Here is a 16,116-nt window from a genome sequence, read left to right as displayed (position 1 = left end):
GCATATCTTTATAATCTAGATGCCACACCAAGCTGAAATTGGAGGATGCTACTCAAACAGAGAGTTTGGCATGGATCATAACTCAAACTCCATGCACTAGGGCCAATGACTGTACTTGCTTGCACTTGATGTTTTTATGATGCAGTATTCATAATTATCCAACAAGCAAGTTAAATTTAGCACAGTGTAACTAACACTGTTAGCTCAGTGTACCAGAACATGTATGGGTAAAAGAACATTGTCAAAAGGAAATCTAGAAAGAAATTGGTATTAAAAAGAGTGGAAAAACAGTAGGAGTGTAAAGTGCCTGATGAAATATGTGTAGGTTATTATGCACATAGAAAGAACAGGCAGCCATAATGATATTATTAAGGCTAGGTTTATTTTGCTTGCTAATAAATAGCCAAGGAGCAATATCCATGAAGGAGTTCTGCATTACCAAGGACCTCTCTGAAGGTCCTGGGTAGCACTAAAGAAGATTGATTGCAAGTCTGGTAACTGACAGACCTGACATCTTGTGGGGAAATAAATGCAGTGTACTGTGTAGGTTTACAGTGATAGCAGATGACATAGTAAATCATGCTTTTACATTACTAAAATGGATTAATGTGGTTGTTAAACTTTACATATAAACATATAATTGGTACTTGATTCCTGCATGTGTGAAACCACTTGAAACTGGTACTGTTCTAATGAAGACACCGTACCATATTGTGGATGGGGTCCCAATTCTCATGAGAATAAAATATTTAAAACAATTAAAATTCAGGAAGGAGTTATATACATTTGTGGGACCCCATGTTGGACTTTGCTGTTATAGGTTTTTGAAAGAGACTTCTGTCTAGAACAAAAATTTCATGAAAATGGCAATTACTAGTGTGTTTTTTGAGATGGGGATACCAAATTGAAAGGAGTACTGAGTTCTAAAAACTGGAAAGTCCTAGATTTTGGTAATGCCTCTGTCCAAAGCATTCTGTATTGTAGAGGTCACTTGTATTTTATAGAGCATTTGCTCTTTTTAAAAACTTATTTTCTTTCATTTAAACAACTTTATCCTCTTCATCTTACAGTGGTTCTTGTGTTCCTTTTCTCCACCCTCCCCTGCATCCTTTTCAATGTCTCCACCTATATTCCTTCCTCTTTCCTACAGAGGCAAAGGCTTTGTACTGTAGTGACATTATAGAAGTTGATAGTAAAAAAGGAATTAAAATGTCAGTATAGATTTACAGTGGAAAGCACACATGGATCCTGTTACAAGAAACACTGGGCTGAAGGTTATATGTTTCAACACAAATAGTTTGAAATACATCTACTGATACCATAATTGCAAACTGGATTAAGGTGCATGCTCTTGTTTTAAGTGTCGCAGACTAAAGAAGATACTAGATGATTATTGCCAATCAGTTGGTTTTCATTAATTTGTATCTGTAAACCTGTCCATACACAGTACATAAAGTCATTGCTTTTGGAGGAATCTACATTTTGGATGTTATCATTTTGTATATCACTTTTATTTGAATTATTATTTTTTTCAGGTTGTACTTTCCAGCCTGCTGCTACCTGTTTCCTTAAATTAATTTTTTGATGCATAAGATAAATTTTTGATTGAAGTTGAAATTATTCCTTTTTTACCAGTTGCTTTCACATATTTGAAACTGAAAGGTTATGTCAGCATTGGGTATAATTACTTGCCTCCTCCAGTAGGTAACCTCATTAAAGGCCGTTTGCTTTTCTGTTATCTGTGTGCTATCTGTATCTTTGTCCTCCCCTTAACCCTATCCTCTCTATTAATCTTCATTGATCCTCATTAGTAATACTTTATTATTTATCAAACTTTATATGCTGTCTATACACTTTTTTTTTCCAAGTATAATCTTTTTCCCTTTCCCTAATGCTGTACTTTCTCTGTCCTCAACTTCCTGCCCTCATGCCTTTTCTCCTTCTCTTGTCTTTTAGTTTCCTTCATGTAGTTCTCCTTCCTCTCATCAACCTCTTTCAAGCAACATTTTCACTGCCAGTATGTGGGAGTAAGCGGATTGTCAACAATGTGAGTGAGCTGCAGACCTTGCGTGGATGTAGAGTGGTTGAAGGCAACCTGCAGATTGTGCTTATTGAGGATGTGAGTATCACAGGTTCATTCAGGATTAGGTAATACTTTAATACAGTAGTGAACTTAACTAATGGTATGTTTTAACTTTGCTGTTGTGATTGAGAACTTTGGAAGAAGTATAATGCTATACATTTTTGATAATTATGTAATTGTTACTGTAAAAGCCGGGTTTGCCATTTTTTATCTTATGATGCCATATCCTACAAATGCAAGAGACCCTGCTTAGTTGCTGATTTTGTAACTTGAAACATAATATTAGCCAGTAATTTCTTCCCAGAATCATTGTTTCTGTCACTGCCACAAATTCTCTTTGGTTGATTAATCTCGCAATCTTCTGCTATTGTTCATTTAGTACTGAAGATGCATGGTAGCACCATTATTAGTTTTAAAATGAAACAGGAATTAAAGTTTTTGAATCCTTCTCTTGCAGCATTAGTTTTATAAGTAGATAGACTAGTGCATGTCTGACTCTACTAGAATGCTGATTAGTGTTAGAAAGATCAACTATAATAAGTAGCTGTATTTTCTTAAGATTTTAAAGCTGTGTTTTGATGAATTGTCTCTGTGTTAGAATGTAATTAATTACCTATTTGTAATGCACAGGGAAGGAGTTTTACACTCATGGGGCCCCATCTCTTGAACATTGTCTACTTTCATATATTTTTTTTTTTATATTTGTATTTCTGATACTTAATCACCCTTTCCCATATTAGAGAGATAATGCCAGGAACTGACTAAGAAAGGCCACATCTGACCACATCCATTCTGTCATTTGTAATGCACTGAAAGTACTGCTCTTTACCAACAACCAGCCCCTACAGACCTTTCCATTGTTTATCCCAGACACTTCACCTGCTATGGTTCAGTCCGTTGACAGCACATTGACCCTGGTATACCACATCATTCCAATTTACTCAATCCCTGGCATGCTTTTCATCCTCCTGCATGTTTGGACCCTGATTGCTCAAAATCTTTTTCACTTCATCGTTCCATCTCCAGTTTGGTATTCTTGTTCTCATTGTTCCCTACACTTTTGACACGTATATCCTCTTTGTCAGCATTTCCTCTTCAGTCTCTCCATACCATTTCAGCATACTCATTTAAGCTCTCTAAACCACACTCTTTTCATTACCACACATATCTCCTACTCTTTCAATACTTACTCAATTTAATCACCTCACACTGCATAGTGTCCTCAAAGATTTAATTTCCATCACATCCACCCTCGTCTGCACTGCCTTATTTGTAGCCCATGCATCACATCCATATCATATTGTTGGGACGACTATATCTTCAAACATATCTCTTTCCCTTCCCAGGTAATGTTCTATCTTTCCACATATTTCTCATTACTCACAGAACCTTATCCCCCTATGACTTGCCATCTCTTTCATGGTTCCATTCACTGCCATGTTTACTCCCAGGTATCTAGAACACTGTACTTCCTCCAGGTTTTCTCCATTCAGACTCTCACCCAAAGTAACCTGTCCCTCAACCCTGCTAAACCTAATGACCTTGCTTTTATTCACATATTGTTCCAAACTCAGTCATCGACTCCTGCTATTTCTCACTCGCACCTGTCACCAGGGCTGTATTACAGGTTGAGCATCCCTAATCTGAAAATCTTTAATGCTCCAAAATCCAAACTTTTTGAGCAGTGACATGATGTTCCAGAATGAAAATTCTACACCTAAATACATTATTTATTCATTATATTAATGGTATTTCATTATTTTTTAATGTTAAGTACTTCTGTGAGAATAAGTGCAAGAAAGGATTGCTTATCAGCAGCATATAAATTCATAGTCAGGAATGAAGGTGATGCCAAACAACCACAGATTGTCCACATGGGTGCTGAGGTTGTGACACCTTAGCTTTCTGTTGATTCAGTGTTGCACAAACTTTGTTTCATATGCAAACTTATTAAAGATATTGTATACATTTCCTTTGGGCTATGTGTATAAGATGTACATGAAGCATAGATGGATTTTGTGCTTAGACTTGGGTCTCATCCCCAAGATATTTCATTTATATGCATATACTCCAGAATCTGAAACACTTCTGGTCCCAGGCATTTTGGATAAGGAATACTCAAACTGTATCAGCAAACAGCAACTAACTCGCTTTCCAGGCCCCCTCATCCTTCACTGACTGTATACTTGCCCCTCTCTCCAAGACTCACACATTTACTTCCTCATTCTCATTACCCCATCCATAAACAACTTAAAAACCATAGTGACATCACGCACCCCTTCTGCAGACCAACCTTCATGAGTAACAATTCACTCTCCTCTCTTCCTACTCTTATATGTGACTTACACCGTTGATAAAAACTCCCTGCTTCTTGCAGATTTTCCCCCACACCATATATTCTTAAGGCCTTCATCACTACCTGTTACCACTTACCCTTTTTCCCCCCTTCACTGATTTTTTTTTTTTTCACATTATTAACCTTCTTCCAAAACCTCTTTTTATTCTCCCTAAAGTTTAATGATACTTATTCGTCCAAACTCTCATTTACATCTTTTTCAACCCTGCATCTTCCTCTTGACCTCCTGCTGCTTTCTCCTTTATATCCCCAATCATTTTCACTACTTCCCTGTAAGTACTGCCAAAATTCCTCTTTTCTCTCACTAGCAACTTCATTCCATCATTCACTGCCCTAATCTACCAACCCTCCACTTTTCCCATTCCATATACATTTCTCTCGTGTTGCACTGCTTCCGTGAATATCTCCCGTTCTTCACCCATTGCCTTGCTTCATGTACTCTTACCTTTTGCCTTTCTACACTGAAACTTCCTGATATTTCTACACACAAGCTCACTTACTCTCTCCATTCATTTCTCACCAAAATTGTTTCCTCTTTTCCAAAAACTTCAACAAATTTTCATCCTCACATCCACAAGATAATGATCAGAATCCTACCAGCTGCCCCTCTCAGCACATCTACATTCAAAAGTGTTTCTTTTACATGCGTATCACTTAATAAGTATTACAATAATTCCTGCTGACATCCGGTTAGATTTATGCATTCTGTCTGCATTAATCATGTCCTCTGTCAATCCGTTCCATTCATCCACCATTCATGTACTACAAAAGTATTTCTTTGCTTCTTTATTTAAAAGTTTCATAATTGATTTTATGTTATGTCCTCTGGCTTCTGTATCCCTGCATCTCAAAGAACTGTCCACTTTCCACATTGTTGATCTCTTTAAAAACTTGAAAGGTTGTGATTGGGTCACCCCTCTTTTATTTTTTTTTCGTAAGGTGAGCAAATTTAAAACCACTAGCCTTTTCTTCAAACTTACCCATTTTTGCTCTCTGAGATGACATTCTCTCCTTCCACACAATGGTCATCATTGTACTTTTCCTACATTTTGTCTGTAGCTAAAATTGGTTTCATTAGTATGCAAGATTTTCATGTTACTTACCTCATTCCTTCTTATCATCCTCTTTGACAGTGAATCACTCAGTATCATTTTTCATGTCTGATTCCTAGGCTCCAAGAAACAGGGAGGAGGAATGGCAGGAAGTGGACTTTCCCAGAGTTAGTACAAATCACTGGGTTCTTGTTGGTGTATCGTGTGAGTGGACTGCGCTCCTTAGGACAGCTCTTTCCCAACCTAGCTGTCATACGTGGCATGAATCTTCATCAAAACTATGCTCTTGTCATTTATGATGCCATGGACCTTGAGGTAAGTGCAGGAGGAGCAAGAACTAGACATGTTAAACTGCTAGGGAAAAGTAATAAAAAGCTAAAACAGGAAATATTGATTGTGTTTTGTACGTACAGCACTTAATTGTTAGTGTATCGTGAACTTGCTCTTGAATGTCTCTTAACACTCTTATTGCTATTGTCCTCGATCAAAGTAATCACAGCAGGGTGCTTTTGTCCTCAGTTGAGGCAATGTGCTTTCATGACACAAGTTGAATTTTATGCACATTGTAGGGTGACCTTACATGACATCTCAAGCATAGTATGAGTCATTAAAGCTACCAAAAAACCTCAGTAACCTGCCAATGACATGCTGGGTGGTTTTATGGACTCCCAGCATCTTTAGCACCCACTGCTGCACCCATGCCACATGCGTTTTGGATTGGCCTGTCATATGAAGTTTTTTCCTAAACCAAACATAGGGTGACCTTACATGACATCTCAAGCATAGTATGAGTCATTAAAGCTACCAAAAAACCTCAGTAACCTGCCAATGACATGCTGGGTGGTTTTATGGACTCCCAGCATCTTTAGCACCCACTGCTGCACCCATGCCACATGCGTTTTGGATTGGCCTGTCATATGAAGTTTTTTCCTAAACCAAACATAGTTATGCATCTCTGCAGAAGGGGGAAAAGCACAAAATACTGAAGAGTTTTTAGTAGTGCTCTACACTATACACTACATTTGCTGAGAATTGAATAGATTCACCATGTCTTTGTGTTCACTGAAAGTGCTAGACTAAAACTACAATGGAAGATTACATTGACAATGTCATGCTGAGTTCTTGGGTGAGATGGAGGATGAGTTCCTGGAGGGGGCATTGAGAGAGGAGTTTCTGGGTGAAGGCTTTGAGAGTTGATTGTTTCTGAGAGGAAGCTGTGAGAGATGAGCTGCTGGAAGGAGACCATGAGAGGTGAGTTCATGGAGAAGGCCATGAAAAAATGAGTTCCTGATGGAGGCCATGAGACATGACTCTTTACTAAGGGAGACTATGAGAGATGAAGCACCATAATGCACTCCAAGAAGTTGTGATTTTAGGTGTTACATATTGTGCTGCTACTAATGGCAGTGTTGTGCTTCTGACAAGAGAGGAGGTATAAGTGGTTCCTTGAGTCAAATGGCAGCAGAGGCAGTTCCTTCTCTGAAGGTGCATTGCATATCAAAGGCTGGAATTGAACCATGACTGAGTCAGACTTCCATGATGCCTGAGTATGTTATGAGCAGCCAGGCCAGGCCACAAAGTCAATCCTTTGAAATTATACATGTGTATTGAACCTAAGTATTCTCTTATGTCATTATGAAGTAAGTTGTCAGTTGTGACAGTGGTGCAGTCATTCACAAGAGGATATGAATTTCAGCACCATGAGACGCATGTGATTTTCATACCACAAGAGAGGTTGTTACAGAGATGCTGCACTTGATGGCTGGTATTGAATTATACCATTTAATGAGAGTCGCTGGATGTTGGAATGCTGGATAAGAAAGGGAGAGTTCAAGATGTTCTTCACATTCAATAACTCTTTTAGCCATGTGGTGCCAGTTACATGCACAGTGGTGAGCTTTCTTGTCATTTGTCATGAAAGTTTTCCCTATGGTTCCAGCACCTGTAGGTATCCATAATGCTCCATTATTATTGACTAGAGACCTCATCATTTTGCCCACAATTTCTTGCAGTTCTTTCATGTGACTGGGTAAAATTTACATGGGACTTATCTAAATTTGCTAATAGTTTCCCTTGGTTATCTTTAAGTTTTCCGTATCCTTCTCTCAGAATTCCCATCCTTCTTCAGAGTGTGGACTTGTACAGCCTGACAGCCATCTTGCGTGGGAGTGTGAGAATTCAGAAGAACTTCAACTTGTGTTATGTGGATACAGTAGACTGGTCTATCATTGTCAAGGATGTCAGCGAAAACGTCATAAACGTAAGATTGGGATATGAGTATTTTTTCGTGGTAGATTTCTAATTTCTGTCTTGTTAAATCATGAAGAAAATTTCACTGTATGAATTATCTGTTGCAATACTGAAAAGAGTAGTAGAAGATGTTGCATTAAATAGTAATAATTAGTTGCACATTGGAGTGGTGGAAAATGTGTATCCCAAAAAGGCTTTGCCACTGTGTAGTATTAATAATGATCATTACAATATTACATGCATACCCAGTAGATAAGTATGAGAGACCATAAAGAGACAATTGAAAATAGTTTATAGATATACAGTGGTATAAGCTATTTTGTTTTGAGCAGTTTTAGTGGTGGTTATTAGACATATAAAGTAAGCATCAAATACAGTGGTAGAAGACTGTCAAGATGGTAATGTTTGTATCTGATCACCCATTAATTTTCTCTTTTTTAAAGTAAATAGATTTAAGTTATGTAATCAGCTGTCATAAGACTGTTTCTCAATCTGGAATCATCGTGGTAACTCACCTCTGTACTTCCACTATTCTTTGTCTTTCCTGAATTAGGATGACCAAAACAACACAACATTGAGGATGACACATGAATAACTTATGAAGAGTAAAGATAATTTCCCTAAAATTGAATTCAATAACCCTACCCTTAAGTTCAAGAATTTTGTTTGTCCTGTCAACTGCTTTTGTACTGTGTTTACTTGGGTTTAGATCACCAGAGATTACATCACCTAGTTCTTTCCCATGTTTACCTTTTGTAGTTAAGAAAATTCATACTGTAGCTTGCCTTTCTATTTCTACCACCAATATGTAAACTTTGTGTATCAGTCTTATTATACTCTTGCATATTGAAGGAGGTGATTAAGAGCCTGGAGAGTGGAAAGCTGGAAAACCTCCCCTCCTGTGTTAACTTTTTAAAGAGAAACTGAAGGAGCCAAATGAGAAATTTTCCTCAAAGGTTCAGTCACCTGTTCCTGGCTCTCATAGCTGTAAATCATGGGAGGATACATCCCCTTATTCAGTTGAATGAAGGAAATGGCCTTTACATTCATTCGCCTGTCAACAATTCTTGTGATTTAGGAAATAATTTTACATTTTTCAGGATAACATGACATGATATTGACAGTAGAAAAATTTTATAGCTTTCACACAATGTATAGTTTTACATGTTGTTCTATATGATTATTTTTTCCTTACCAGGAAAGTGACAGTTCATTAGAAATTCATTATTGCCCATGGCCCTGTTTTTAGGATCTTGTGATTTTGCTTAGTTTCCTTGTAAATTTAATATTATAGCCATATAATGAATTATAGCCATATAATAACTGCCGGTGTTAGCGCCATCTTTCTGAGGTGAAAAAGGGAGTGTTTAAGTATTATGAAAAAAGTTATGAAGTAATAGATGTTTGCCAATTTCTCGAAGAATTTTTCAGAGAAGATTTTGATGATCCAACCTTTTTAGAATAACAATGAAGTGATGTGCAGCCCATGCTACCCTCCTGGTCGATGTTCCCGGCGAGGGGAGCTAGAACGTTGCTGGTCGTCAACACACTGCCAAAAAGGTGAGATCTCCTTTTCACATCCTATTTTTCATCAACATTACTGAAACCTAAATCTTGCACCACAGACTTATTGTAAATCCCTTTAGGTATTGTGTATTTTTGTTTTCATGCCTCTTTTCATCACAGGGTCCAGTTGTCACCTCATATTTTCAAGAGCTTTTTGAATCTCGGTATGTGTTCCTTACAAAATCAGACACTACTTTTGACACATGACTAGCCAAGTTTTGTGCTTGAGCTTGAGCCTAATAAATCTTATATTGTTGTATGTGCCACTGTGCCACTTCATATACATCAGGACAGCATGTGAGAGAGTTCCTGATATATCTACTAATCCTTGCAATAATATCCCTCTCATATATATCTGATTCATACATTGCTGCATCTACCACTTCATGTATTACAGGTTAAGATTTAACAGATGATTCCTCCAAAAGCTGCAATAATAGCCTTGTTTTATTTATATAGTTACACCTCTGAATTTTCCACCCTAGTCTGTGAGATGGAATGTGTTGGTGGATGCACATCCAGTGGGGAGTGTTGCCATGACCAATGTGCTGGTGGATGTAAAAAGCCTAACGACTCTAAAAGCTGCTATGCCTGTCGCCACTATAACTCAAGTGGCATATGCAACGAAACGTGCTATAAAGACTTCTATGAGGTCAGTGCTAGATTACCACATGGTCACAACAGGGAAGGTATGAATTCAAGGTTAAGACCAGGAATGATGCATATATCAAATTTTGAAATAAAGAAAAAAACAGCCATATGCTTTCTTCAGATCTATAAATGCCACATACGAATCCATCTGTTTCTCTAAGTATTTCTCACACACTTTCCTTAAAGCAGACACCTGATCCACACATCCTCAACCACTTCTGAAACCATGCTGCTCCTCCCAAGTCGGATTATCTGTACATGCCTTCACCCTTTCAATCAATACCTTCCTGTATAACTTACTAGTAAACTCAACAGACTTGTAATTTTGTAGTTTGAACACTTGCCTTTATACAGTGGCACAATCCCTTGATTCTGCCATTCCTCAGGCACCTCACCATGATCCATACCAACACTGAAAATCCTTACCAAAGAGTCAACAGCCCAGTCACCCCCTTTCTTCAGTTGCAGTATCATCCGCTCATGCCACCTTGCCACAATTCTCTTACATAAGACTTTCACCACCTCTTCTCTCTTCACCAAAAAACTCTTCATGACTCTTTTACTTCACATACCATTCCAACCCAAACACCCTACATCTGCTACACTATCATTAAACACATTCAACATTCCTTCAAAATACTCACTCCATCTCCACTTCATCACTGCCTGTTTTCACTTCCTCCTTTATACCCATCACTGATGCTTCCGTTTGTTCTCTTGTTTTTGCACATTATTTACCTCCTTGTAAAACGTCTATTTTTTTCACACTTGATCGCTTTTCCAACATTAGTGAGGTTGTGTCAGAAACAGATGAAGAGAGGCCACATCCACGCACGTCCTTTCTCTGGTTGTCATGTGTAACGCACTGAAACCACAACTCCCTATCCACGTCCAGGCTTCACAGACCTTTCCATTGTTTACCCCAGATATTTCACATTTCACATGCCCTGGTTCAGTCCATTGACAGCATGTTGACCCTGGTATACCACATCGTTCCAGTTCATTCTATTCCTTGCATGTCTCTCACCCTCCTGCATGTTCAGGCCCCTGATTACTCAAAATCTCACGCAATCCTTCCACTTCCAATTTGGTAGCGCAAGGAAACAGATGAAAGAATGGCCCAACCTACCCACATACACATGTATATACATAAATGCCCACACATGCACATATACATACCTATACATTTCAACGTATACATACATATACATACACAGACAGTACATATATACACGTGCATATTCATACTTGCTGCCTTCATCGATTCCCGTCGCCACCCCATGTGAGGTAGCGCTAGGAAAAGACAACAAAGGCCACATTGGTTCACACTCAGTCTCTAGCTGTCATGTGTAATGCACTGAAACCACAGCTCCCTTTCCACACCCAGGCCCCACAAAACTTCCCATGGTTTACCCCAGACACTTCATATGCCCTGGTTCAATCCATTGACAGCATGTTGACCCAGTTATACCTATCATTCCACTTCACTCTATTCCTTGCATGCCTTTCACTCTCCTGTATGTTCAGGTCCCAGTTGCTCAAAATTTTTTTCGCTCCATCCTTCCACCTTCAGTTTGGTTTCCCACTTCTCGTTCCCTCAACCTCTGATACATATATCCTCTTTGTCGATCTTTCCTCACTGATTCTCTCCATGTGACCAAACCATTTCAGTACACCCTCTTCTGCTCTCTCAACTACACTTTTTATTACCACACATCTCTCTTACCCATTCATTACTTACTTGATCAAACCACCTCACACCACATATTGTCCTCAAACATCTCATTTCCACCACATCCACCCTCCTCCACACAGCCCTATCTATATCCCATGCCTCACAGCCTTATAACATTGTTGGAACCACTATTCCTTCAAACATACCCATTTTTGCTTTCCGAGATAACGTTCTTGCCTGCCACACAGTCTTCATTGCTCCCAGAACCTTCGCCCCTTCCCCCACCCTGTGACTCACTTCTGCTTCTATGGTTTCATCCGCTGCTAAATCACTCCCTGATATCTAAAACACTTCATTCTCCAGTTTTTTGCCATTCAAGCTTACCTCCCAATTGACTCGTCCCTCAACCCCACCGAACCAAATAACCTTGCTCTTATTCACATTTACTCTCAGCTTTCTACTTTCACACACTTTCCCAAACTCAGTTACCAGCTTCTGCAGTTTCTCACACAAATCAGCCACCAGCACTGTATCATAGATATCTAGGAGTGGATTTGGCAGTGGATGGAACCATGGTAGCGGAAGTGAGTCACAGGGTGGGGGAGGGGGCAAAGGTTCTGGGAGTGTTGAAGAATGTGTGGAAGGCGAGAACATTATCTCGAAAAGCAAAAATGGGTATGTTTGAAGGAATAGTGGTTCCAACAGTGTTATATGGTTGTGAGGTGTGGGCTATAGATAGGGTTGTGTGGAGGAGGGTGGATGTGTTGGAAACGAGATGTTTGAGGACAATATGTGGTGTGAGGTGGTTTGATCGAGTAAGTATGAAAGGGTAAGAGAGATTTGTGGTAATAAAAAGAGCATAGTTGAGAGAGCAGAAGAGGGTGTATTGAATAAGATTTTGAGCAATTGGGGCCTGAACATGCAGGAGGGTGAAGGTGTGCAAGGAATAGAATGAATTGGAATGATGTGGTTTATCGGGGTCGACGTGCTGTCAATGCATTGAACCAGGGCATGTGAAGCGTCTGGGGTAAACCATGAAAGGTTTTGTAGGGCCTGGATGTGGAAAGGGAGCTGAGGTTTCAGTGCATTACACATGACAGCTAGAGACTGAGTGTGAATGAATGTGGCCTTTGTTGTCTTTTCCTAGTGCTACCTTGTGTGCATGTGGGGAAGGGGGGGTGTCATTTCATGTGCGGCAGGGTGGTGACGGGAATAAATAAAGGCAGCAAGTATGAATTATGTTCATGTGTGTATATGTCTATGTATGTATATATATGTATACATTGAAATGTATAGGTATGTATATGTGCGTGTGTGGAAGTGTATGTATATACATGTGTGTGTGGGTGGGTGGGTGGGTAGGAAGAGAGGAAAGTGATTGGTTCTCAGTGAATGTAGGTTTGCGGCAGGGGTGTGTGATGTCTCCATGGTTGTTTAATTTGTTTATGGATGGAGTTGTCAGGGAGGTGAATGCAAGAGTTTTGGAAAGAGGGGCAAGTATGAAGTCTGTTGTGGATGAGAGAGCTTGGGAAGTGAGTCAGTTGTTGTTCGCTGATGATACAGCGCTGGTGGCTGATTCATGTGAGAAATTGCAGAAGCTGGTGACTGAGTTTGGTAAAGTGTGTGAAAGAAGAAAGTTAAGAGTAAATTTGAATGAGAGCAAGGTTATTAGGTACAGTAGGGTTGAGGATCAAGTCACTTGGGAGGTAAGTTTGAATGGAGAAAAACTGGAGGAAGTAAAGTGTTTTAGATATCTGGGAGTGGATCTGGCAGCGGATGGAACCATGGAAGCGGAAGTGAATCATAGGGTGGGGGAGGGGGCGAAAATCCTGGGAGCCTTGAAGAATGTTTCGAAGTCGAGAACATTATCTTGGAAAGCAAAAATGGGAATGTTTGAAGGAATAGTGGTTCCAACAATGTTGTATGGCTGCGAGGTGTGGGCTATGGATAGAGTTGTGCGCAGGAGGGTGGATGTGCTGGAAATGAGATGTTTGAGGACAATGTGTGGTGTGAGGTGGTTTGATCGAGTAAGTAACGTAAGGGTAAGAGAGATGTGTGGAAATAAAAAGAGCATGGTTGAGAGAGCAGAAGAGGGTGTTTTGATATGGTTTGGGCACATGGAGAGAATGAGTGAGGAAAGATTGACGAAGAGGATATATGTGTCGGAGGTGGAGGGAACGAGGAGAAGTGGGAGACCAAATTGGAGGTGGAAAGATGGAGTGAAAAAGTTTTTGTGTGATCAGGGCCTGAACATGCAGGAGGGTGAAAGGAGGGCAAGGAATAGAGTGAATTGGATCGATGTGGCATACCAGGGTTGACGTGCTGTCAGTGGATTGAATCAGGGCATGTGAAGTGTCTGGGGTAAACCATGGAAAGCTGTGTAGGTATGTATATTTGCGTGTGTGGACGTGTATGTATATACATGTGTATGGGGGTGGGTTGGGCCATTTCTTTTGTCTGTTTCCTTGCGCTACCTCGCAAACGCGGGAGACAGCGACAAAAAAAAAAAAATGTATATATATATATATATATATATATATATATATATATATATATATATATATATATATATATATAGTAATTATGAATACCAGATAGATAACTTGTAATTTATGTTGCCTTTCTTTTGTGTTTTCATTTGTTTTCATGTTTTGTTTATCCCTCTCTGAATGATTTTGGCTATTTGTCTTAAGATTTTGCCCTTTTCTTTTTTCTGTATTTTGACCATTTCCTTATACTTCAACATGATTTTTATATTCGTGAATCAATTTCTTGTGTACAGTATCGCAAGTATCAGTGTGTGACCAAGAATGACTGCAGCAGAATGGGCCACCTGCGCTATATTTCTGAGGACAGGAGCAAGAGGGAATGTGTGTCTGATTGTCCAGCTGGCTACTACAACAGCACTGAAAAAGAGCGAGATAATGATGTATTAATTTGCAAAAAATGTGATGGTTAGTATCATGGTAGTAAGTTGCAGATGATAGTGAATTTATTTTATGTAGGCACTCATGTTTTCATCCAGATGCTTAGACATCGTTATGCTTAACGAGATATATATGAACTACTTGTCTGTGTTTGTTTTATTCATTTATGCATGTATAAGAATATCTATGAATGGAAGTTTATTTACATTCATGCTTATACGTAAAAGTACTTATGCATATGCAAGTTTTTCTGTTTAATGACATATTTTGAATTGTGCATATGGTGAGGTACCTTTACACTCTTAGATGATTATCATACATTGTAAAGTTTGTTCGGGTACTTAAAACTTGTAATTATATATCTCTAATTCTTTAAATCTTTTGTTGACATATATATAACTGCTTTCCTACCCCTTAGAATTAGCCAACTAACTTCATGCACAGTTTTTATTGCCTTTCCTAGTCCTTCTTTAGGAATTTTGTGTTGCATCAAATGGAATGATCAAACTGGCAATGCATGCTATAATTTTTATTTGATTTTTTCATACTCTGACATTTTCCATGTAGCGAAGTAGTGCCTGGTACAGATGAACAACAGCCTCATTTGCTCATGTCTATAATGCTTTGAAATTGGAGCTTCATTATCCATAGACCTTTCTGTAGTTTCTTTTGACTGTTCATATCCCCTGGTTCAATCCATGGACAGCATGTTGCTCCCTGTATACCAGATCATTCCAGTTGCTCTATCTATCCCATGCATTCTTCACACATTTCTGCATGTTCAGTCCCCCAAAGCATCTTTCACTCCATCTTTCAGCATCCTCTTTGGTTTCCTTCTTTTCCTTGTTCCCTAAAATTCTAATTTTTATTCTTTCTACAGTAAGTAACCCTTTACTTATCTTCTCCATATGTATGGACATTTTTAGCACACCTTCCTCAGCTCTCTCAAATGTACTTTGTCATCGTTTAGCAGTCGATTATTTGCGTGTCTATTCCAGACTTTTTGCTAAATGATTGTAAATTTTTCGTATACCCTTTATATAAGTCGACCTTACTTTATGAGGGATGGTAGGACTGCCAAAACATTTCTCTTTTCTTATGAAGTAATAGTTAAGCAGGTCCAGTTTAAGAATACATTGTTTACTAGATTGACCAATCATTAATTGCAGTTTTGGTAAACAAGAAACAGAGATAGGTAAAAGAGGGAAAGATGCAAGAGAATGGGGTATGATATTGATATCATTGTATTACTATATGTTGATCAGCATGTCATGCTTTTTATTGGTCTTTATTTATTACACCTTACTTTGCAGTGAAAAAGAGTTTTCTTTATATTGCCTCTTTTAATAGTCTCATATTGTACTAGTTCAATTTTTACTTCTGTTAATCTGAGTGTACAGTATAACTCTGCACTTCTGGTTGCTCATTTCAGTGTTTTAATTCTGTTGAGTACTTTGTGGCATAAGTTGCAAAATTACCTCTGGTAGTTGTGGCCAGTTGCTGATTATTTGCCAGTGAAATGGTTGACTAGTTCATAAAGGTTGATGACCCCTGCT

At 38.8% G+C, this 16,116-nt stretch overlaps 1 protein-coding gene across 1 annotated transcript in view; it reads left to right on the top strand.

Annotated features, from left to right (window-relative positions):
• Positions 1-16,116, top strand: part of LOC139762423 (insulin-like peptide receptor) — a 109,155-nt gene that overhangs the window by 34,967 nt on the left and 58,072 nt on the right. The window contains 7 exon segments of the mRNA XM_071687289.1: positions 2,019-2,119; positions 5,611-5,637; positions 5,639-5,806; positions 7,620-7,751; positions 9,202-9,301; positions 9,793-9,959; positions 14,416-14,587. Of these exon segments, the coding sequence (XP_071543390.1) occupies positions 2,019-2,119; positions 5,611-5,637; positions 5,639-5,806; positions 7,620-7,751; positions 9,202-9,301; positions 9,793-9,959; positions 14,416-14,587 (867 nt within the window).

This window comes from Panulirus ornatus, chromosome 43, assembly GCF_036320965.1.
Source record: "Panulirus ornatus isolate Po-2019 chromosome 43, ASM3632096v1, whole genome shotgun sequence".
In the NCBI taxonomy this organism is placed as follows: domain Eukaryota; kingdom Metazoa; phylum Arthropoda; class Malacostraca; order Decapoda; family Palinuridae; genus Panulirus; species Panulirus ornatus.
Note: the sequence above shows the minus strand (reverse complement) of the source record. Positions and strands in the feature narration are given on the sequence as shown.